The 25,603-nt window shown below is 36.8% G+C and overlaps 1 protein-coding gene across 4 annotated transcripts in view; it reads left to right on the top strand.

The window, feature by feature from the left end:
• Positions 1 to 4,048: 4,048 nt before the first annotated feature.
• The window catches only part of LOC127428446 (E3 ubiquitin-protein ligase NEDD4-like), a 106,317-nt gene continuing 84,762 nt past the window's right edge, over positions 4,049 to 25,603 (top strand). For all 4 annotated transcript variants that reach the window (XM_051676830.1, XM_051676829.1, XM_051676828.1 and 1 more), the window contains exon 1: positions 4,049 to 4,394. In XM_051676830.1, the coding sequence (XP_051532790.1) occupies positions 4,350 to 4,394 (45 nt within the window). In that variant the 5' untranslated portion in view covers positions 4,049 to 4,349. The remainder of the gene's footprint in view (positions 4,395 to 25,603) is intronic.

The raw sequence follows: 25,603 nt of genomic DNA, 5'->3' as shown, positions 1-25,603 counted from the left end.
TCAAACCCTCCCTCGTAGTAATATAATAAACCCAACCTGTGTAATAAGTATTAATGTGTTTATAGATTAGACAGATTGCAGGCATATTACATTATTGATATTAATGAAGAAATTTACCTAAAACTGAGCCGAGATCAAGCCACAGCTAAAAACCCTGGTTAATCCATTAATGATCCACCACAGTGCTTGTGAGATAAGAAGCACGCATCCATTAATCCAGGTCACAGGCTGTTTTAGTGATGCGAAGACATCTACTGGTACATTTAAAACTTATGGGAAGTTAACAAATAACATGGACATGAACTTTTCTTTTCTTTGAGTTAAAACGTAGATGAATGTGTACATTTTAGGTGATGTTACTTTAAGCTTTTTTGTACAGTAGGTCACCGAAATAGTCCTTTGGTGTGACAAATGAAATTTTACCATTATAAATATGGAGTCTCTCAATTAGAGTTAATAAAAACTGTATAATAATTATACAATAATTCAAAAAACTGTTTGTTTTAACAGATTGGAGTACATGTCACACTGCATGAAACTGTTGTCACAGCTTGAAATGTCATGTCAACTTAAACCCTAACCTTGCAATCAGATCTCCAACAAATGCAGCGGTTTAGTCTGTTAGGGTTCATAACTAGAAATGACAAGCTACATAAACTCCCAGAGTGGATTGCTATCCAATGGGTTGATGCTTTGCCTAAGAGGTTGTAAGTCAGTGTTTATGTTGGCTTTAGTGTTCTCATTACAGGTACTGTATACAATTACACACATTGTTGCACTGAAAAATCACTGGTATAATGAAATTAGGATTGCATTGCTCTGTATTGCGAGATAAGTCAGCAGACAACAGAAATAATAATAATAATAATAAAAATACACTATTACATATATAATGACCCTATACACTTTTGGTACTTAAACCATAATAAAACAGCTTTTTTATTTTATTTATTTATTTGCATTTTGGCATTTTTTTGTGTTACACTATTTATAAGTGATTGATTGAGAAATACTAAAGAGGTGTGGGCACAACTCCAAAAAGGTACAGGGGGTGAAATAAGGCCCCGGATCTCTAAAGAGCTGATGTATGCATTTAAGGTGAATAAATCAAAAGAATTTCAATAACTGTCCAATAAGTAAAAGGATATTATTTGGGGTAATAGGGACAAAGGCCCCTATAAAACACATTGTTTTTCTTAAGTGGGGTGAATTGATTTGTTATGACGACTGTTCAAAGTGGGCTCACATTGACTGATCCAATCATAATAGAGATTATTTTGTTTATAGAATACCTGAGATGATATGAAATGCCAAATGTGACTGAAATTAACAGAAAATGGCACACCGTTTTCTCAAGTGTTTATTCTGAATCAGCATTATCTTAATTTGTTATTCAAAAAAGCATCTTGCTGTCTCAAAAGTATATGCATTAGTTGACAAATTTTGCAGTACTATAACTGTTGCTCCTTTATCAAAACTATATCACTATAACCCCCCTGGGGGCATTTTACCTCAAGTGTGGGATAAAAGACCCTCTCGTCAGCTTATTGTTATTTAATTTTTTTAAATAATTTTAATCAAAACAACCTTCTGTTATTATGTCTTTTCACACAAATTATGTTGCACCATCACTATTCAATAAAAAGATATTTAAAACACGCTGTTTAATAAAACTGAGTCATAAACAGTAATAAACAACAGCAGTTAACTAAATTTTGCTTCAGCAAAGACGCAAGGACTTTTGTGCATGGACTCGGTAAATCTTTATTTGAACTGATTCGTTCAACTACATAATTCAGAATCAGAATCAGAATGAGCTTTATTGACAAGTATGCTTACACATACATGGAATTAAAGACAGAGATAATAATAAAAAAACAGAATAAAAATAAAAAGTGAATAGAAATTATAAGTATATATAGAAATACACAATAAGACAATATATTTATATATTGGCGGCCAAAAGTTTGGAATAATGTACAGATTTTGCTGTTTTGGAAGGAAATTGGTACTTTAATTCACCAAAGTGGCATTCAACTGATCACAAAGTATAGTCAGGACATTACTAATGTAAAAAAACAGCACCATCACTATTTGAAAAAAGTAATTTTTGATCAAATCTAGACAGGCCCCATTTCCAGCAGCCATCACTCCAACACCTTATCCTTGAGTAATCATGCTAAATTGCTAATTTGGTACTAGAAAATCACTTGACATTATATCAAACACTGCTGAAAGCTATTTGGTTCGTTAAATGAAGCTTAACATTGTCTTTGTGTTTGTTTTTGTGTTGGCACAGTATGTAATAGACTGGCACGTCTTAAATGGTAAAAATGGCAAAAAACAAACAGCTTTCTCTAGAAACTTGTCAGTCAATCATTGTTTTGAGGAATGAAGGCTATATAATGCTTGAAATTGCCAAAAAAAAACCTGAAGATTTCATACAAAGGTGTACACTACAGTCTTCAAAGACAAAGGACAACTGGCTCTAACAAGGACAGAAAGAGATGTGGAAGGCCAGATGTACAACTAAACAACAGGATAAGTACATCAGAGTCTCTAGTTTGAGAAATAGACACCTCACATGTCCTCAGCTGACAGCTTCATTGAATTCTACCCGCTCAACACCAGTTTCATGTACAACAGTAAAGAGAAGACTCAGGGGTGCAGGCCTTATGGGAAGAATTGCAAAGAAAAGGACACTTTTGAAACAGAAAAAAAAAAGAAAAAAAAAGAGAAAAGGTTAGAGTGGGCAAAGAAACACAGACATTGGACAACAGATAATTGGAAAAGAGTGTTATGGATCTTAACCCCATTGAGCTTTTGTGGGATCAGCTAGACTGTAAGGTGCGTGAGAAGTGCCCAACAAGACAGCCACATCTATGGCAAGTGCTACAGGAAGTGTGGGGTGAAATGTCACCTGAGTATCTGGACAAACTGACAGCTAGAATGCCAAGGATCTGCAAATGCAAAGCTGTCTTTGTTTTTGATATTAACTCTTTGAAGTAGTTTAAGAAGTTCTGAACATTTTTTTCAAATTGTAATAGCAATTTTTCACGTTATTAATGTCCTGACTATACATTGTGATCAGTTTAATGCCACTTTGGTGAATAAAAGTACCAATTTCTTTCCATAAGAGCAAAATCTGTACTTTATTCCAAACTTTTGGCTGCCAGTGTATATATAAATTTATGTATGTACAATATACAAATACAAATCTGTTATATACAGATGCAAGGGAATGTATGGCAGAAGAGGTATGGTATGTTGGATAAATAAAAACCGTCCGAACCAACCGATTCACCCAAATGAATTGGCATTCTAAACGCTTCATTTAAGTGAATCGGTGAATCATTTATTTTCACTGGTTCATTTAAATGAACCGTCTGAGCGAATCGATTCACTTAAAAATATTTTGGGCTTTCCTTTGAGCGCGTTTGAATACTGCCTCGGTTTCCTTGGGTGTGTTGCAATTTATAAAAAATAAATAAAAAATAAAAAAAAATACAAATAAAAAAGCGAAGTAGTGATGTGACTGCAGTGTAGAAACGCCAAGAGCAGTTAAAAACCTGTCAAAACTAGCAGAATAACTTTTTCCAGTTCCGCCCCTCTGAGCTAATTTAAAACGTTCAATGAATCACGTTTTCATGGTGTATAAAAGTTAGACTTTGCCCATTGGTTGGTGTTAATCATACTGTAAATGGGCACATGTTGGCACTATCGCACTTTTAACTCTAGAGGGTACTAAAGCACTGCTTTTGGGAGACTTCTAATCAGATTCAAAATTCAATAGTTTACATTGCCTAAATATTATTACAAATTATATATGAATACATACAAACATATATTAACCAGACAATTTAAGTTAACCTCTTATGACTTCCATGATGCGATTCGGGAAACTACCCATCCTTGATTACTCCTAAAAAGTGCAACAGCCTTTCCCCGCCCTCAAGAAGCACTGATTGGCTGGTTTTTATCCCGGAGTTTCAAAGAACCCTGTGATTGGCGTGACGAGCTGTCACTCATTTCTGCGGGTAGTGTTTGGGATCATCAGAGGAAGTGAATGGTTCGCGTTGCACTTGACGAGTGGGAATCGTATTGTTGGGGAAATAAAACGCGTATCCACCGACTTTTAGCCGTTAAATGAGATTAAACCGGCGGATTTACATCTTCTGTTCATCTCGTCGCGATATGGTTTAAAAGGATACTATTTTTGGACTCGGACTTCGTTGCATTGCATCAACTTGAATTCACTGGAGGTGGAGGGAGGACACAGTTTGCCATTGTTCCAGCTTTCACACGAGTGTGTGCGTGTTTTTGTGCATGTGTGCATTGCCTTTGGCTTTATGGCTACGAATTTTGAACCCATTTATGGACTCTCAGAAGATGAAGTAAGTGCCTCTGTTTTTGTGTTAAGACTGTGCACTGTGAATGCCTGCCACCATATTACAGTATGTTTATTATATTTCATAACATGTTATCAGCTTATTTATTTTTGCGAAATTGCAGCATATGATCAGGATTATTTTTACTAAGCCAAACCAAGCGACTTGAATGTTAATATGTGAAAAACATGAATTTTGAATGCATGTATGGGCATAAGCGGTACCACCCACATTTCTATAAGATTCATGAGATTTCCAGTGTTAGGACTTGTCAGATCCTAATGCTTTTCTATAACTATCAGATAATTCTAAATTCGGGTGATCTTTGGACATATGTGCTGAATTTTATGACTGACAGTTCATCTGTCAAATATCAGGATTTCTGATTTGAACAGCATGTTCTATGCTGCATCATAACTGAGAATCTTATGCTTGTGACATTTACAATAATTGAAATAATATTAGTAAGATAATTATTTGTAAGTGACACATCAGTAGTTGTCAAGACCACGTCTTTTAATTAAATATTAAGTCATCATAATCCAGGTTTACAGTGGCGGTTCTGGCTTACTTGGTGCACTAGACGAGATCCGACGTGGCACCCCCCTTAATATAATCATCAATAACAACAACAACAACAACATGAGAAACAGATCAATATTTAAGTCCTTTTTATACTCTAAATCTCCACTTTCACATCTGAAATTCACATTTGATGCCTGTTTAGTTTCACTTCCACGTCTGAAAGTATAAATGGAGATTTAGAGTAAAAACAGACTTGAATATTGATCTGTTTCTCACCCACATCTATCATGTAAATGTTGAGAATTTTCATTTTTGGGTAAACTATCCCTATAAATAAAAATAACTAGACAATGAATATAGAAATGAAGTAACGTGTGTTTGTGTGTGTGTGTATATATATATATGTATATATATATGTATGTATGTATATATGTATGTATATATATATATATATATATATATATATATATATATATATACACAGTTGTGCTCAAAAGTTTGCATACCCTGCAGAAATTGTGAAATGTTGGCATTGATTTTGAAATATGACTGATCATGCAAAAAAATGTATTTTATTTAAGGATAGTGATCATATGAAGCCATTTATTATCACATAGTTGTTTGGCTCCTTTTTAAATCATAATGATAACAGAAATCACCCAAATGGCCCTGATCAAAAGTTTACATACCCTTGAATGTTTGGCCTTGTTACAGACACACAAGGTGACACACACAGGTTTAAATGGCAATTAAAGGTTAATTTCCCACACCTGTGGCTTTTTAAATTACAATTAGTGTCTGTGTATAAATAGTCAATGAGTTTGTTAGCTCTCACGTGGATGCACTGAGCAAGCTAGATACTGAGCCATGGGGAGCAGAAAAGAACTGTCAAAAGACCTGCGTAACAAGGTAGTGGAACTTTATAAAGATGGAAAAGGATATAAAAAGATATCCAAAGCCTTGAAAATGCCAGTCAGTACTGTTCAATCACTTATTGAGAAGTGGAAAATTCAGGGATCTCTTGACACCAAGCCAAGGTCAGGTAAACCAAGAAAGATTTCAGCCACAACTGCCAGAAGAATTGTTCGGGATACAAAGAAAAACCCACAGGTAACCTCAGGAGAAATATGGGCTGCTCTGGAAAAAGACGGTGTGGTTGTTTCAAGGAGCACAATACGACGATACTTGAACAAAAATGAGCTGCATGGTTGAGTTGCCAGAAAGAAGCCTTTACTGTGGCAATGCCACAAAAAAGCCAGTTTCAATATACCCGACAACACCTTGACACACCTCACAGCTTCTGGCACACAGTAATTTGGAGTGATGAGACCAAAATAGAGCTTTATGGTCACAACCATAAGTGCTATGTTTGGAGAGGGGTCAACAAGGCCTGTAGTGAAAAGAATACCATCCCCATGGTGGTGGCTCACTGATGTTTTGGGGGTGTGTGAGCTCTAAAGGCATGGGTAATCTTGTGAAAATTGATGGCAAGATGAATGCAGCATGTTATCAGAAAATACTGACAGACAATTTGCATTCTTCTGCACGAAAGCTGCGCATGGGACGCTCTTGGACTTTCCAGCACGACAATGACCCTAAGCACAAGGCCAAGTTGACCCTCCAGTGGTTACAGCAGAAAAAGGTGAAGGTTCTGGAGAGGCCATCACAGTCTGCTGACCTTAATATCATCGAGCCACTCTGGGGAGATCTCAAACGTGCGGTTCATGCAGGACAACTAAAGACTTTGCATGACCTGGAGGCATTTTGCCAAGACAAATGGGCAGCTATACCACCTGCAAGAATTTGGGGCCTCATAGACAACTATTACAAAAGACTGCACACTGTCATTGATGCTAAAGGGGGCAATACACAGTTTTAAGAACTAAGGGTATGCAGACTTTTGAACAGGGGTCATTTCATTTTTTTCATTGTTGCCATGTTTTGTTTTATGATTGTGCCATTCTGTTATAACCTACAGTTGAATATGAATCCCATAAGAAATAAAAGAAATGTGTTTTGCCTGCTCACTCATGTTTTCTATAAAAATGGTACATATATTACCAATTCTCCAAGGGTATGCAAACTTTTGAGCACAACTGTATATATTTGGGGCACCTTTCTCAAATCGCAGTCTTCGGGTACCAGGTGGCACGATTTGAGGCACCTTTCTCCCATTGCGTTCCAGGGGCGGGGTGGCACAGTTTGGGGCACCTTTTCCCCATCGCGATCTTGCGAGCTCAGTGGGGGGGCGGCCGATCAGGTACCCTGTCCTGCCGCCCATCAGGTACCCTGTCGTGCTGCCCCAGAGAGCATTGCCGCCCTAGGCGGCTGCCTATATCGCCTGTGCCAGGATCGGCTACTGCAGGTTTGGGTATATATGTATGCACTTGGTAAAACCATGTTTTTTGCCTATAATGATATAGCCTATGATGTATTCATGGTTATATGGATGTTATAGCACCCTTGTAATGGATTATGTAGCAACCACAACACCATATTCTTCGTCATAATAACAGAGCCCCAGCGTAACCCTAGAAAATTCAGGTCAGCTGTCTTGAGAGTGCGAAGACCGCCTTAAGGAGGTGTTTGTCCCTCATTCAGCTGGACCAGTGTTAAGGCTTTTTTTAGTCATTGCTCCTTCTTATAACCTGTTTACTGCCTCTTTCAGTTTTTTTAGTGCTGAATGTGATATAGTTGAAGGCCACACATATTTTTATTGTGTAACAGGCTATCTATCAGTAACATTTTTATGTATGATTGGATATTTGAGTCTAAATGAGAGGTATGACTGAGTGACGTCCTAAGTACGAGTTCGTGAATATGTTGTAGGTACTAGCCTACATATTTAAAGCCTTATCAGATTAAATAGTGAATATATTTTTTTCAAGTTATGCTTTAAAATATTTCTTTGGCTAGATAAAAACTCAAAGCTGTCCGATGTCTGACTGGTGAGCGAAGTGTTCCATTGAGTCAGTTCTTTTCAGTGAACTGAATTGGTCTCAATGATTCATAAGCGAATCAGTCTGAATATGATGATTTTAAAAAAAAAAAAAACCTTATCCACAGATCATAAGTGACTTGAAAAGTTAAGGAATTTTTTTGTCAAACAGTGTTTGAACCCTATTTGTGGAAAAGTACTGGAGGACTTCTAGGATAAACCCGAAAAGTGTCACTGAAATGTAAGAAAAGGCAAAGTTAATAATTTTTCGAAGTGTTTTGACAAAGGTCTTGATTTTAATGTAATCCAAAGAGAGGAATGTTACTAGCTAGTAGTTCATCAACCGTTTAAACGTTGACTGATCAAAGTTCTGAATTTGTAAATGTTTGTGTGTGGATGTTTTAACAGCAAGAGAAGGGCTTGACTTTCCTTGATTCACTTGATTCATACACTAGGATTTTATTTATTTTTTTCTGAGAAAACCTCAGAAGGAAGGATCATTTGCTCAGATGTGCAGAACTGATATTATCAGCATTAGCCGATAACTGCATCCGCTTGGGCGATCCAAAATCTACCGACAGCTTTGTCAGTATACATGACAATTTTCGTTTTCAGAATTTTTAGTCAATTTTGAATAAACATTGTGTAAAATAAGTGTTCACATACGTGTGTGTGTGTATGTGTGTATGAATATGTGTGTGTGTGTGTATATATATATATATATATATATATATATATATATATATATATATATATAGAGAGAGAGAGAGAGAGATAGATAGATAGATACACACACACACACACACACACACACACACATATATATATATCACACACACACACACACACATATATATATATATATATATATATATATACACACACACACACACACACACACACACACATATATATATATATATATATATATCACACACACACACACACACACATATATATATATATATATATATATATATATATATATACACACACACACACACACACACACACACACACATGTATGTATGTATGTATGTATGTATTATTTAAAAAAAAAAAATTGTATTTTTTTTTTTTTAACAGGCAAAACAGTTTGTAGATTTAAATTGGCCATCATAAAAGGATTAGAATCGGCAATTGGTATTGGCAGAAAAAAATCAGTGCAGAAAAATATTATTTTAGCCTGGCATATTTTTATTGGAGCAGCAGAATGTGAAGGGTCAGCCATGGACTTGCTCAGTTGTTATAAAAACAATGGTTATAGACTGACTCAACTGTTGAGAAATGCTATGAATGTTGGTTTGAATTTCCTTTGATACACACAGTTGTAGTACAGACTTGCTTGTATGCATTTCAACAACTTTAACATTGAAACAGCAGAGTAGGTTCTTAATGGACATTTTTAAGAACCATAATGAGACGATTTGGCCTGTGGGTGGGTTTAAATAAATCACAGATGTATTACACATTCACACACACCCAGTGTTGTTAGTGTGGAATGTGATATAGCTACATGCTGTCACATCTTAATTAAAAATACATGCGCTTTAGTTGCAGCCTAATCATGTTTTCTCGGTTTGTACAACATGCCTCTGTACTGAGGTACCAGGCTGGAACCTGAAAACGCCACAACCAGACACTAGAAAATGTACAGTTACTGTCAAATTTAAACCTGTTTGCTCTTTAACTCATCTTATAGAGTTTCAAAATGAAGAATAATAAACAAATTGCACACAAACACTTGCACAATATCTTGCAAGCCCAAATGTGTTCAGTTTCAGACAGTTTGATAGACATGTTTATTATTTTATTTATATAATACAGTGCACACGCAGACTTTGCTTCTTGATGTGGCAATACACATTCAGTAGAACCCTGTTATTCCTTTTACTATGAATACTGAATGAGTGTGCATTGTGTTTCTCTCTCTCTCTCTCCGTTTCTTAGCCAAGGTCAGCATTTTGCTTGTATATTTGTAGCATTTGATGTAACAGCCTTGGTCAATTTGTCTTCATCACTTCTAAGTGGGAAAGTAGCACTCAAATAGAGATGCTTTTGTTCTTAATGTGAACATTAAATGGCATTCACAAAACATTTGACTTCCCTAATGTAGCCTAATGTATTTCTGAGTGAAAGGATTTTAATGAGAAAAAAAAAATAGAGAGTGGACTTGATTTTATCCATCATAATTGATTGAATATGAATTGAATATTTGACAGGTGATTGGTCAGGTGGGTTCACAATAAGGCCAGGCATGTGCATTTGGAAAACATTAAACCATTTAAGAAAGTAAATGGGGTAAATTTGAATTCATGTTGAATTCTGATATATCGTAAGTATATGCCATGTGTTATAATGCATATATGCAAAGCATTTAATGGAATTCAGAATTTAGAACTCTGAGCACTGGATGTCATGGTGTCAGATTTAGAATTTTAGAGAATGTTTTAAATTCAGTGTGCAACTCTGATGAACTGAGTTACTGACGGTGGAGGGAAAATAATAGCCTGTAATTACGCATTCCGCACATAGCAGCAGCATGCCTGCCAAGTTCAGGGGAGCTATGAGCCAGATCAGGGTTGTTCCATGTCCTCCTTTTCTGTTTACCCCATTTATTAAAGGGGTAGATGTTTTATAGTACACTCTAGTCTCGCATAGCCAGATCTTTAACTAAACCGGCAAAGGTGTGGACTGTATTGAATCTTAAATTTGTCAAGAATTGCCCATTTAGACATCTAAATGACACAAAGTAATCAATCGCAGTTGGTTTTGTCATTGCGTGCCGTTTAGGGGCGGGCTTTTCGGAGATATATCGAATCATAATTAAGGATAAGCATGGGGAAAGAGATAATTTTCAGAATTCAGCGTCAGTCTCCGCAATCGATTTGCACATAGAACACAAAGGAAAAATAGCGGAGAATATTTAGAGAATCGAACCCCATCTAACAAGATTTCGTCACTACAGTACGAAGTTTATTCGAATGAAATCGTACGAGTTATGCACCCACCAATGAGAGACACTTCCGTCATGTCCTTGTAGTTCCCGATGTAGCGTTTGTTCCGTGTTAATCTTAAACTGAGTTTTCATAATTTTAACCCCTAACCCAAACCCCATCCCTAAACCTAACCATAGAGTGTAACACCTCACCCTTCCCATATCGTAAACATAATGATATTAATGTTTAAAGCCCTAATATGTAATGCGGAAGAAAGCGAGACTTCTGGGTTCCGAATGCTTGTTTGTGAAGCGTATGTGATTGGTTGATGTATAAATCGTACGAATTGGCCACCTCGTAGTATTGTGATGAATTATCAAGACTATGTTGAGAGAATCTAAGTAAATCACAAAAAACCTAAGTACGTTTCACAGATCTAACCGAAGGAACAAAGTAGAAAATGCAATTATGCTCATGAATTTCTGCTTAAGATTTGATGTCATTAACCTAATGATTATTTCGGCCTCAAATGTACTCGTTGTTGAACATTGTCATTAACTGATAACCTATAACCATTAACCTGCAACTGGGACATTGCAGTCTCTAGGCACGATCATTATTTCAAGCTCGATTACACTTCGTGAGCTCTGTGCATGCATCAAGCACTAAAGTGTAATTGTGCTTGAAATCATGATCGCCAGGGAGACTGCTGATGTTGAGATGTATAGCGAAAAAGGAGTTGCATTTTGTCTGTTCTCACCCAAAACCGTTCATATCGCTGCAAGGCTCGGTCACATTTACCTTCACGTAGGGCTGCGCGATTATGGCAAAAATCATAATCACGATTATTTTGGTCAGTATTGAGATCACAAATATTTAACATGATTACTCATTGACTTTGGAAACATCAGGCATTTATTGAACTTTTTTTTTTTTTTTTTAAACTTGTCTTTTTAACAGTGGATTTCCTTGAACTTAATGTAAACTGCATTGGGTAGGGGAGATCTATTTTTTCATCATGTTATTACAACAAGATCTACCATGTACAATAAAGGCTATACATTATCACAATACCAAAATTTCAGTAGTCGTTAGTGAAATTTGATTATTCTCAATACCAGCTTCAAAACCACAACAAATAAAAACACTAACTAATATGTTAATTATGGAAGAATGGTTTCAAGATCTTAAGTAATTATTAAGAGTAGTAAACAGTCAGTAATAAAATAACAATAAAAAACAGCAATGAATAGAAATAGCTTAAAAATAATAGAACAAAAATACAAATTAAGAAAATTCAGTTCTTTTTTTTAACGGTTTTAAAAGTTTTTAACAGCAGTAGGCTATCAAGTATTCAAGTAAACATTCAGAATGAAATGCAACATAAAACTACTTCTGGTCTTCACTGTATGATTATAATACATTAATACTTTTTAAAACTACTAAAGTCACTCAGTCAAGAGCAGTGAGTGTTTTCTAATTTTTTTGTTATGGTTGTTTGATTATTATAATAACACACTAGACAGCAGCAGGTCTGTTAGCTTACATTTATACTTACAAGTCCGACATTTTAATACAAATCCACTTTTTTCTCCACTCTTTATGTTCACTTTAGACATCACTCTGTGTTTACGTGAATACTTCACCAAGACGGGCATTTTGGTGGACTTTTGAAATGTATTTGATTGTTCAGGCGCATTAGCGAGCATTTTCGGAAAACACGTGCATGTTCAACACACACACACATACGCCTTCTGTCAATCAAACAGGGCGCAGCTGTTACTAGATTGCTAGCGAATTATAAAATTACATGCTCTGGATTATTTTCAACAACAGAATAAGAATATGAACTTTCTAATAAGTGACACAGGCCTATCACAAATATAGCCGGTTATTTATTTTTGTTATTGACGTTTTAATCAGTCTGCTTGTCCGGTCGGGCAAGTAAAATACTCTTTCACTTGCCCCTTCAAAAATCCACATGTCCCCGGACAAGCGTTATTGTCGAAGCCCTGATTAAATACTGTATTCAACATTCTCCGATAACAATTTTTTCTTCTGCAGAATAGCTCCTAAAGTAAATGTACATTGTTTTAAAGGAGTTTTAGATATTATTTTGGAAAACAAGCCAAAAAAGTCTAATCAAAAACATATTTTGTTCCAGTGTATAATGGGCTATGACAACACTCTTTCACCTTTATGTTCACTTCGATCCATCATTAACTCACAAAAAACAAAATGTATCTTCTTAATAGAGCTGTGTATCACCAGTTTTCTTAATGATAAGATACACAAAGTGAACGTGACACATATTATGATTCACTACGTCGCGAGCCATCACGTTATAATTAGTGATCGACCGATATGGGTTTTGTTAATGGCTGATGCCCATATCCAGAGAGCAGGGTGGCCGATAGGCCGATACAATGCCGATATATCACACAATTTAATATAGTAAACAACATAAAATAGCTAAATAATGAATAAACTCTTATTTAGCACTATATTTACTCAATTTCACACTAAACTTTTAACTTTGTAAAAAAGAATCTTAAAAAAAAAATATTGTATTTTAAATGGTAGATAGCAATTTCTTCTGATTTCTATTTAGTCATCAGATTTTAGTAATTTATTTGCACATGAAGAAATTAATATATTAGGAAGGAGGAAATAACAGTACATGCAGTAGTCCAGCAAACATGGATGGCATGTCCACGTTAGCAATTGCATTTTCTAAAAAAAATACAGAATCAAATCAATTGTACATACAGTGTATAGTGAATAAGAGTATATAAGTAAGATTTACTTATAGCACACGTAAAGAAGGAAGATTTCAGAGGAGGATTTATGAGCGCTCTGTAGGATGCTAGATCTGCTGAAGTTGTGTGAGGTTGGTTTATTAAATCTGTTTAAACTAGATATGCACATATTTGCAGATGGTATATGATATTAGTTGTATTGATATTTGCCTTTTTCTCATTAGACAAGACAGTTAAAAGTTACAGGGAACTGTTGAGGAGAGAAAGGGAGAATGAAACAGGCATGCACTTTAACCTTATGAGCTCAAACGCATCTGCCTCTGTTATGCGGACCATTTAAATAACACTGTGTTGCACACCAGTCTGTTATTGTTGTAACACGATGGCACGTAACAACAAAACTAACCGTGACTGGTCGTTTACATGTCTCAGTCGCTTCACAGGTGATTCTCAGCGCCCTCAAGAAACAAATCGGAAGAAGGGTCAAATTTATCTGCCGATGCCGAAAATTAAAAAATTCAGAATATCGGCCTCGACGACCACTAGTTATAATCTAGCTGCAGCAAATGCGCGCAAGTGACGAGCGTCTCCGTGCCAGAGTGTGCATCAGCCGGGAGAAGATTCGGTCTCTTTCCCGGTCACTTCACACAACTCATAGACATGGCGCTGACCACACAGATAAATGCCAGTTTCAGAATTTATTTTCATAACCCGCTTCCTTATTATTTGAACTTTAATAAAGGATACTTCAAAGCTATAACGCTGGGGTGTTTCATTGCGAAACGGAATGTGGCACAATAATAATTGTATCATTTAATTCAAAGTAAAATTCAATTAAACGGCCAGCCCTACCTCCACGAGAGAAATACTGTCATCTCAATGGGATTCCGTGTGATCGTTCATTTCGCACGTTGGAATTCCAGTAGCGAAGAGTTTCCTCTCACGGATTTCACGTGGAGTTCAAATTTGTTGAACTTTGACATGCAGATTCACCGGATTCGCTTGGTTTGGCAGTGTCCTCTGTTTGGGTGGTGCTTTGCACACAGCTACACAGGATATCATTTTAGTAGCGAGTTTCTTTTTAACATCCCTCTCACAGAGTATAAAGTGCAATGTTTAAAACAGGCTGCTTGGCAATTCGTTTTTTGCTGGTTTCACGTGTGCTCAACGTCGGCCAACGCCTTCTTCACCTGTGGAATTTCGCTTTGCAAAGGTAACTATGACCACACCTTCAGAAGACATAGACTAAAACATTGGAGTCTTATGGATTACCTTTATGCTGCCTGTATGACTTTTTTGGAGCTTGAAATTTTGGACCCCTTTGACTTGCATTGTATGGACATATTCACATCATATCTCCATTTAAAAAGCTCTTTTTTTTTTTTTTTATTTTTATTTTTTTTGTGTATTCCGCAGAAAGAAAATCATATGATTTTGTGACGGCATAAGAGTAAATGATGAGATAATTATTATTTTTGGGTGAACTATTCCTTTAACAAATGTCCTCAGCAATCCACATGATTTGAGGTATAATGCATATCTGCAGCTCAAAAGATGCATGACAAATTTAAATGCATTTTGAGGGCAATTCCAAAACATCTTGAATTATGATCAGATAGTATGATTGTAATATGTTTAAAGACCTACTGGGGAGAATTCTAATTTCACAGTTATCTAATTATCTCTTTGCTGTGACATGCAAGCTTCTCATTTCCTGTTTGTCATAGTGTAATTTGACCTGCGTTTAAGGCCACTGAAAAACTCGTTGCAAAATGAGCATGACCCCATACTTAAAAGAACTAAAACCTGCATGAGTCCATTTCAGCATTAAGACAGACTTAGCTCTGACAAAACCAGGTAGTGTAACATAAAAAATGTATTTGTTTTGGAAATGCTTCCTCTGCGCAGTTGAAAAGTTGTTTGTTTAGCATCAGTAGTCTTGATTATGTCTGTACAAAAGGTTTAAAAATCTGCGTTTAGCCAGGTCAAAAACGGTAAATGTGTAATGTGAGAAGCACATTCATAATAACTCCGGCGTATTGACGTGCAGTGAGAGAATGGATCTATGAATTGGATTTGAGCACTCATGAAACACATTCATGGAACATTTCAGAATAGAACTGACCATGGATCACATACTCACTTTCTCTGTAATAGACCTTAGCAAGGCGAAGCAACCATTATCATGCAGGAAGTTACTGTTTCCAACCCTTAGGCAGGTGGGCATTTTTTTTTTTCAGGTTTATTTTATTAATCAAAACATTAGCTTGTGCAGCACTCACCCTCATGCCATGTAAACTCAAAGGACTTTTTTTCTTCTGCTGAACACATTTTGAAGGTTACATTGATGTGATTTTGTCTGGTTTTGTACAGTTTCCCAAAGCTATAATTTCTTTTTTAACAGACAGCACTCTGCGGATGCATCAAGCATGAGGAAGCATAGTTGAGCTTCTTTAATGAACATGCCTAGAAGACTACAGATGGCAAGAGTGAATAAGGTGTTACATTTTGGTCTGTTTCTCACCCAAAGCAGTTGTATCGCTTCAGAAGACATTGATTAAACCAGTCGAGCCGTGTGGATTACCTTATGCTGCCTTTATGTTCTTTATGGGGCTTGAATGTTTTGGACCCCATTGACTTGCATTGTATGGACAAAAATGCATCATATATAAACCTTTGTTTGTGATCCGCAGAAGAAAAGAAATTCATACGATTTTGAGACCGCATAAGCAGGGGTGGACTGGGAAGAGAAATCGGCCCGGGATTTTACATAGAAACTGGGCCAAAAGTTGATGGGTTGCAGGGGGGTGGTGTTGTTGCTGTCCTTTTCTGCATATCGTGGCGCCATTTTGTGACCCATTCTGCATAAGGCGGCAGCTCATTTCTCCTGCATTCAACACGTAGACTAATTCGCTTACCATCTATTCTACCCAGACCTTAACATGTGGCCTTGTTAGGAGATGATCAACGTTATTCGCTTCATCTGTGAGTGGTCATAATGTTTTGGCTCATCGGTGTATGAATGTGGTTAGAATGGTACAGGCATGTGATTAAAATTAATTCAGTGACATTGCTGTGACGCTAAAAGTTAGCTGTTAACATTTTATTTCTTGCTCTTGGGAACTGCTAATGTTTTGTTCTGTTTTACGTGACATTTAAGTGAATATGGAACTGCAGGCCTTCTGAAACTGACCTCCCATTTGAGAGACCCAGTGGAGCAAGGTTTCCCGATCAAAGCTGACACATTGATATATGACATGGAAATACCAAACTTGTCATAGAACTAATCGCTGGGCATGCACAGGATGCCAATCAGGACTCCCTCTCTCTAAGAGGCTTGTGAAATCATAATCCTAATTATTCAGCTTGACAGCCACAGACTCAGTAATACTTTTCTTCCATCTTACAGTATCTCGAAACAAAATAAAATCACCTGCTGCCCTTCCCTGTTGCTCTAAATCTTTATTATTATATCAGTCAGACATGTTAATAAGGTTGTTGATGAGCCATCTTTAGTTATTTAGAGTTGACGAATGGAGCTGGTTGAAGTTTTGTTCATGTAGTAAACATGGCACTTGATTTTTGATTGGATAGGTCCCTCACTAATGTTTACAGTAAACATTGTTGGAGTTTGTTGGGGGTGATGTATCCCAGTTGTTTAAAATGTGAGCTGCAAGGTTCAAATCTTGCGAGGGTCCATCTTGTTCTTGTTCAAAACACCTTTTCACCCAAAAATGAAAATGCTGTCATCATGTACACATCTTTGTGTTGTTTAAAACCCGTACAACATCCTTCCTTGTAACACAAAATTAGATTTGGCCTGTCAATCAATTAAAAATGTTAATCTTATTAATTTCATGACATGCCAGTAACTTCAAATTAATCACAACTAATCGCATATCTCAATATTCTCGGAGAAAGGACTCTAAATAAAAATTATTCAATATAAATAATACTTAATTAAAATAATTATAAATATAATGCACCGATCAGCCACAACATTAACACCACCTGCCTAATATTGTGTAGGTCCCCCTCATGCCACCAAAACAACGCCAACCCGCATCTCAGAATAGCATTCTGAGATGATATTCTTCTCACCAGAGTTGTACAGAGCGGTTATCTGAGTTACCGTTGACTTTGTCAGTTTGAAGCAGTCTGGCCATTCTCTGTTGACCTCTCTCATCAACAAGGCATTTCCATCCACAGAACTGCCGCTCACTGGATGTTTTTTATTTTTGACACCATTCGGAGTAAATTCTGGAGACTGTTGTGCATGAAAATCCCAGGAGATCAGCAGTTACAGAAATACTCAAACCAGCCCATCTGGCACCAACAATCATGCCACGGTCCAAATCACTGAGATCACTTTTTCCCCATTCTGATGGTTGATGTGAACATTAACTGAAGCTCCTGACCTGTATCTGAATGATTTTATGCACTGCACTGCTGCCACACGATTGGCTGATTAGACAATTGCATGTACACTATCGTTCAAAAGTTTAGGGTCACTTATTCATTCATTTATTTTATTTTTTATTTTTTACATTTTAGAATAATAGTAAAGTCATCACAACTATGGAATAATAGAAATGGAAATATGGGAATTATGTTGTGACTAAAAAAATCCAAAATAAATCAAAACTATGTTATATTTTAGCATCTTCAGTGTGGCCACACCTTGCCTAGATTTTGCAGAAATGTACTCTTGGCATTTTCTCAACCAACTTCTTGAGGTATCACGCTGGGATGCTTTTTAAACAGTATTGAAGGAGTTCCCATCTATATGCTGGGCACTTAGTGGCTGCTTTTCTTAATTATTCGGTCCAAGTCATCCATTTCAAAAACTTTTTTTTTTTTAAATAAAATTTTAGTTTTGTAATGAAATAAATTATGGCACAATTATATTTTTGTCTACAAAACTAATTTCAAACATTTAAGCATATGCCTTCAGATCAAAAGGTTTTTAAGATCATAAGAAACATTTTAAGCAAGTGACCCCAAACTTTTGAACGGCAGTGTATGATTGTTAGTGCCAGAACGGCTGGTTTCAGTATTTCTGTAACTGCTGATCTCCTGGGATTTTCACACACAACAGTCTCTAGAACATACTCAGAATGGTGCCAAAATCAAAAAACATCCAGTGAGCAGCAGTTCTGTGGATGGAAATGCCTTGCTGATGAGAGAGGTCAACAGAGAATGGCCAGACTGGTTCAAACTGACAAAGTCTACAGTAACTCAGATAACCACTCTGTACAATTGTGGTGAGAAGATTTAGAATGCTTTTAGAATGCTTTTCTGAGATGTGTGTTGGCGCTGTTTTGGCGACACGAGTGGGACCTACACATTATTAGGCAGGTGGTTTTAATGTTGTGGCTGATCAATGTATATAATAATTCAGATTTAAATAAACTGAATTATTGTGGCAGATGAGTAAAGCATTGATGAGTCAATAAAGTAGCTTAAGATGTCAATTTATTGTTTGTTTTATTCCCATTTCTTTGAACAAGTCTACAGTTGACAGCAATTCATTTTGTAATTGAGTTTGTCAATCTGTTCTGTTCTCACTGGACACGTTCTTTAAAGGAATATTCCGGCTTTAATACAAGTTAAGCTCAATTTACAGCATTTGTTGCATAATATAAACTTCCATTGTAAGTGCCTCACTGTAACTCAGATTATACATTTTTGTGGTAATCAACATTATGCCACAAATGCTGTCGATTTATCTTAACTTGTATTGAACCCAGAATATTCCTTTTAAGACGCTGTGTCAAAATAAAAGTAGATGAAACTCATTCTGTTGTGCTTTGTCCGGCGGTCAAGAATGCATCCTGTGTGACCATTTCTAAATCTGTGGCTGCGCTGCTTGTGAGGTTTGTGGAGGAGCACTGACTCGGGGCTCAATGCTAAGGATTTTTTCTACTGGCCTGGTTGGGCCAGTGCTTCAGATTTTTACTGGCCCCAACAAAAAAATGATAAATTGCTGTTTTTACCATCATAGCTTTAAAAATGTGTCCAAAGATAAATATTTTTTACATATATTATGTTTTTAAGACAATGCCCCCCAAACTGAATCACATTTATAATTTCCAAGATATGATTTATGCCTTATGTAATTCCATATAAGCGCTTTACAGATATAAAATCATAAATACATCATATTAACCTCAGCCGTCCTGCCATTTACACATGAGTTTTTAAGCGAAGAGTTCCGTGGAGGAGATGATGGGCTTTCGGTCACCCGTTTAGTCATGCTGTCATGCAACTTTTGCCCATGTGTAGTGTATTCACACACAGGATCAAAGATTTAATCGCTGAGTTAAAGATGTGATTATTGTCTGAATGTAATAAACATATGAATCCCTGAGAAGAGACTTGCTACCAAATCGGTTGTGACGTGTAATATACATTAGGGAGATATTAGACCTAATCTGTGAATTAAGAATGTGTATATAACATGAAATCAGACAACCTAAAGACCAACACAGACTGATGCACAAAGCACAAAAACAAAAATACCTGTACGATCCAGAAATGAGAAATGTAACTGGTGTTTCATGAGGATGATATGAAGTAGACTTTTGAATATTCATCTTCACCCTGCAGCTGAACAGCTCTGATAATAATAGCCTAATAGCCATAGTGATCTTGCTTCTTTTCATATCAAACGCCATTATAATGTAAAAATTAATGGTTACATTTTGAAACTAACCTAATTAAATGTATACTTACATTTTGGATACTGAGCAGCTCGTGATTTCCAGGCACGTGTATAACAGGGGTTTAACAAAGTTTATTATGTTTCATTTGGTGCTTCATCTCTAAAGGTGAATTAATGAGAGTACATGTGCTTTTTTTTTTTTACAGTGGGAATAAAACTTGCGCTCTGTACCTTATTGAGATCACATTCAGGTTAAACAGTCTACGCTGCACAGAGAGAGATGATGATGAGACATATGCACGGAGAGACATGGATTATAGGGCATGGAATATTTTTTTGTGTTCCAATGTGTGGATTATTGCTTTTCACCAACATGTAAAAACGAAAAATATGGGGATTTTGCGCACTATGAACACGGAATGTGTGGGGATACTTAAAATGTTGCACAAGATGTGCAAATTCATTAAGTGTTTTTTTTATTTTATTTCTAAAAATAATTTCTACACATTGGTAATAGCTGCTGCTAAGACACTTGGAAAAGAGCGTGGACAGTGCTAGGAGAGTGCGCTCTGTGTCTGCACGTGACTGTGCCTTGGCGCGTCCAGTATATTATGCATTTGCGCGTCTTTGTGAGATAAATATACTCGCGCTCCCTCCTCAGTTAGAAGACTTCGTTCGTGCCGTGTAGTTTTTGTGCTCTCTCGCTTGTTGTTTGCTTGCACTAATGTTAGAAATGCTGCACTGTTCTAGCAACTGGCCCGAATCTCTCTCACACTGGCCCCGGGCCATCGGGCAGTCCTTATTGTCGAGCCCTGCTGACTGCCCCCTGTTGACGCGGTTTGTTAAAAGAAATTGCTCTGATGGTAGTAAAATATGTACATTTATTTTACTAAATTTACGCATGAGTCAGGGGGAATTGTTAATTGCGTTATTTTTTTAATGCATTACTATTTCATATAATTAATCACACTAAATTAATGCATTAAATCGACAGCCCTAAATTAGATATTTAGGTTGAATGTTAGCCTCAGTCACAATTCACTTTCATTGTATGGAAAATGAGGCAATCAAAGAAATAACTTTATAACCGATATACATCCAGAGAAGTTCTTCGTTCAGGGGTAAAATTAAGGTCTAAACAGCCAAGCAACAGTATACTATTTGCGAACATTCAGACACCCGCACCGTTGTGGGAGGTGTTTAAAGTACAGTTGAAGTCAGAAGTTTACATACACCTTAGCCAAATACATTTAAACTCAGTTTTTCACAATTCCTGACATTTAATTGTAGAAAAAAGTCCCATGTCTTAGGTCAGTTAACATCACTATTTTAAGAATGTGAAATGTGAGAATAATAGTAGAGAGAGTGATTTATTTCAGCTTTTATTTCTTTCATCACATTCCTAGTGGGTCAGAAGTATACATACACTTTTAGTATTTAGTAGCATTGCCTTTAAATTCTTTAACTTGTGTCAAACATTTTGGGTAGCCTTCTACAGGCTTCTCACAATTAGTTGCTGGAATTTTGGCCCATTCCTCCAGACAGAACTGGTGTAACTGAGTCAGGTTTGTAGGCCTCCTTGCTCATACATGCTTTTTCAGTTCTGCCCACAAATTTTCTATCAGATTGAGGTCAGGGCTTTGTGATGGCCACTCCAATACCTTGACTTTGTTGTCCTTAAGCTATTTTGCCACAAATTTGGAGGTATGCTTGGGGTCATTGTCCATTTGGAAGACCCATTTGCGACCGAGCTTTAACTTCATGGCTGATATCTTGAGATGTTGCTTCAATATATCCATATAATTTTCCTTCCTCATGATGCCATCTATTTTGTGAAGTACACCAGTCCCTCCTGCAGCAAAGCACCCCCACAACATGATGCTGCCACCCCCATGCTTCATGGTTGGGATGGTGATCTTTGGCATGCAAGCCTCACCCTTTTTCCTCCAAACATAACGATGGACATTATGACCAAAAAGTTCAGTTTTTGTTTCATCAGATCAGAGGACATTTCTCCGAAAAGTAAGATCTTTGTCCCCATGTGCACTTGCAAACTGTAGTCTGGCTTTTTTATGGCAGTTTTGGAGCAGTGGCTTCTTCCTTGCTGAGCAGCTTTTCAGGTTATGTTGATATATAAGACTCGTTTTACTGTGGATATAGATACTTGTCTTCCTGTTTTATCCAGCATCTTCACAAGGTCCTTTGCTGTTGTTCTGGGATTGATTTGCACTTTCACACCAGACTACGTTCATCTCTAGGAGACAGAATGCATCTCCTTCCTGAGCGGTATGATGGCTGCGTGGTCCCATGGTGTTGTTTATGCTTGCATATTGTTGTTTGTACAGATGAATGTGCTACCTTCCCAAGGATGAACCAGACTTGTGGAGGCCCACAATTTGTTTTCTGAGGTCTTGGCTGATTTCTTTTGATTTTCCCATTATGTCAAGCAAAGAGGCACTGAGTTTGAAGGTATGCCTTAAAATACAACCACAGGTACACCTCCAATTCAGTACACCTATCAGAAGCTAATTGGCTAAAGGCTTGACATAATTTTCTGGAATTTTCCAAGCTGCTTAAAGGCACAGTTAACTTGGTGTATGTAAACTTCTGACCCACAGTTATTGCGATATAGTCAATTAAAAGTTAAACAATCTGTCTGTAAACAATTGTTGGAAAGATTACTCATGTCAGGCACAAAGTAGATGTCCCAAACGACTTGTTAGTTAAAAGTTAGTTTTAATGACTTCAACCAAAGTGTATGCAAACTTCTGACTTCAACTGTACATTTGAAATATGAGGACATTCAGTAAAACCTTAACTATGTGACATTAAAATGTTTTTTCAATGACTTCATGCCTCATTCTTTGAGTTGAAGACATGGTCAGGTAAAATAAGTGGTTTTAACCCCTCGATGATGATTTTAAGTAATGTTATATGCAGTAGAAAATGTTTCCTTTGTCTTGTATACTTTTTGAATTCATGACGCTAATTTGCTAACATGCTATACATGGCCATAATATGCGCCGATTACACTGTTATTGTAATTTATAATGACACTGATATTGAATTAAAGAGTTAATGTGCAGAATAAATACAAAAGAATGATGATATCTTTGGACAGATGTGTGAATGGCTTTCACTGCAGATGGCACATAAGTGAATGGGCATTTGAGTACATTTGATTCCTTTTGTAGACTAATAAAAAAATAAATAAAAAAAACACATGACATGGTCTTGGAAAATGCCTCTAAGCGAAAGATCATACAGATGTAGGTTAATTTGCACCAGTTCCCTAATAACTCTGCACGCCGGTTTGTTCATATTTACTGATATTGGCTGACTGAACAACGTAAACAAAATTAGCTGTCGGCTTCAAGGTAGGTGGAGTTCCAGGTCACAACTATCGATGACATGGACAAATGGCATTAAGAAGGTTTTTAGCAGCCAAAAATAATTTTTCCTAAAGGTTCGCCCAGGCGAGCTGTTACGAACCACTGAAACGAATGCAAAAACACCTTTTTGGCGTCACACCCGTTCGTTCTTCAATTCCATATAAAGTATATCGGGGCCTTTAGTAGTACTGTCCTTAGTTCGTCCATATTCCTCAGCTCACTCAGGTCCCTGCATCCTCTTTTGCTCCCTAAACAGCGACCTTAGCCTTCATCAGCATTACTGAAGAGTTATTATCATCATCTACACTTGTGGACCAATCCCAGTCGTCATCTCTGCCCAACCAATTTACCTCTGGAGTGTGTGAAGTGGGCAATTTAATGAATCAGGTGAAAATGGAAGATGTGAATGTAATTCCAGTTCTCACTTGGTGTTCTCTCCAAAAGAATTTGCCACTTGGAGATTAGGACTGAAGCGATTAGTCGACGTTATAGACAACGGCGAAAAAAAAAAAAAACATAACATTAGATCACATTAAACTCTGACGCGTGAGAGGAGCACTGCAGCTCGCGCCTGACTGAGGAGAATAAGAATTACACAGCTCACAGTCCAGTTGCACTCTAAACTTTCACAGCTTCAGGTGATGTAGGTCGCAAAGTATGAGGGGAATTATACAAAAATACCAAGTAAATACAGAAGCACTCTCATTGTGGAATAAGCGGAGCTGGAGCTCTTTAAAGGAAACACCCCGGTGTTGCATCTTTAATGTAGATATATTTAATGCATTATAGCTTTATTAAAGTTGAAATAATACAGAAGCAGATCATGTAAATAACTACAAACTCCGAAACTGGCTTTTCTCTGTGCGGTCAGCGCCTCTTCTATAAGTTGTACGAAGTGTCCCGATCTAAGGGGGAGAGATTGAAACTGCACCTGGCTGATGCACACTCTGTCGTGGGGACGCTCATCCCTCGAGCACGCACGCTTAATGCAGCTATTATTAATCTAATAATTATTAATCTAATAATTGTTAGATTAATTGATTATCAAAATAATTGTTAGTTGCAGCCTGGAGATATGTTAACCTCTATTAGAGAATGGAAGGATGCAACTAAGTAACTGTAATTATGCCAGGAACAAGTGTTCATGACTCTTACCTGCTGTGGTGAGTGTTATCTGAGAGATTCAGTTGAGTCTCAAGGGCAGGGATTTTTATGTATTAAATTATATAAGGAAGAGTTTTTTAAAATCACTTTTTAATACAAGGTTTTTTTTTTTAGCTACAGGAAGGAGAATAGAAAATGTGTGCCCAGTGCTGTGCTAGACATAGCTCTGACAATGTATTTTTTAATACATGTGCAAAAAAGGCCTATTTCTTTAATTTCAAATGGTTTCTTCCCAAAGCAACTTGGAAGAAAGTTTTTAGATTATGTTATTATGATTGCTTCAGGAATTAACTTAGATTGTAGTTTCGTATCATTACTCAATTTGCAAAGTTCTGATAGCACGTTGTGCAAGCAACCTCAGATTCATGGGTTCTGGTCCCATGGAAACCAGGAAGAAATTACTTGAACAAAAACAATGGTGAACATGATCTGGAGTCTGCATTTTCACTATTAAATTAAAAATTTTCTCCACTGGCAGTTAGGCTTAGGGTTGGGGTTTAGGTTAATAAAATATGCATTCCTGTTGAATTTAATACATAATTTACTATTAAAAATACAACTCGTGCCACTCTGGATATAGCACCCTGGAAACTGGACTCACTATACGTTTAACAACAATTCCAGCTTCAGCCACTGGGGGCACTGGATCAAATTTTGGTAAACGCAGACAGATTTCAGCAGCTGAACTTTCGACCTAATGTCCCCGAATTTGCTGTCTGTCTGATCGCTTTTATTAATGTAATTTTATGGGATTTTTTTTGTGGCCATTTTCCTATGTCCACCAGGTGAAAATTGTAATCGATTGTTTAGAATAGTAGTAGCACACATCTCCTG

Source organism: Myxocyprinus asiaticus, chromosome 38 (genome assembly GCF_019703515.2).
Source record: "Myxocyprinus asiaticus isolate MX2 ecotype Aquarium Trade chromosome 38, UBuf_Myxa_2, whole genome shotgun sequence".
In the NCBI taxonomy this organism is placed as follows: domain Eukaryota; kingdom Metazoa; phylum Chordata; class Actinopteri; order Cypriniformes; family Catostomidae; genus Myxocyprinus; species Myxocyprinus asiaticus.
Note: the sequence above shows the minus strand (reverse complement) of the source record. Positions and strands in the feature narration are given on the sequence as shown.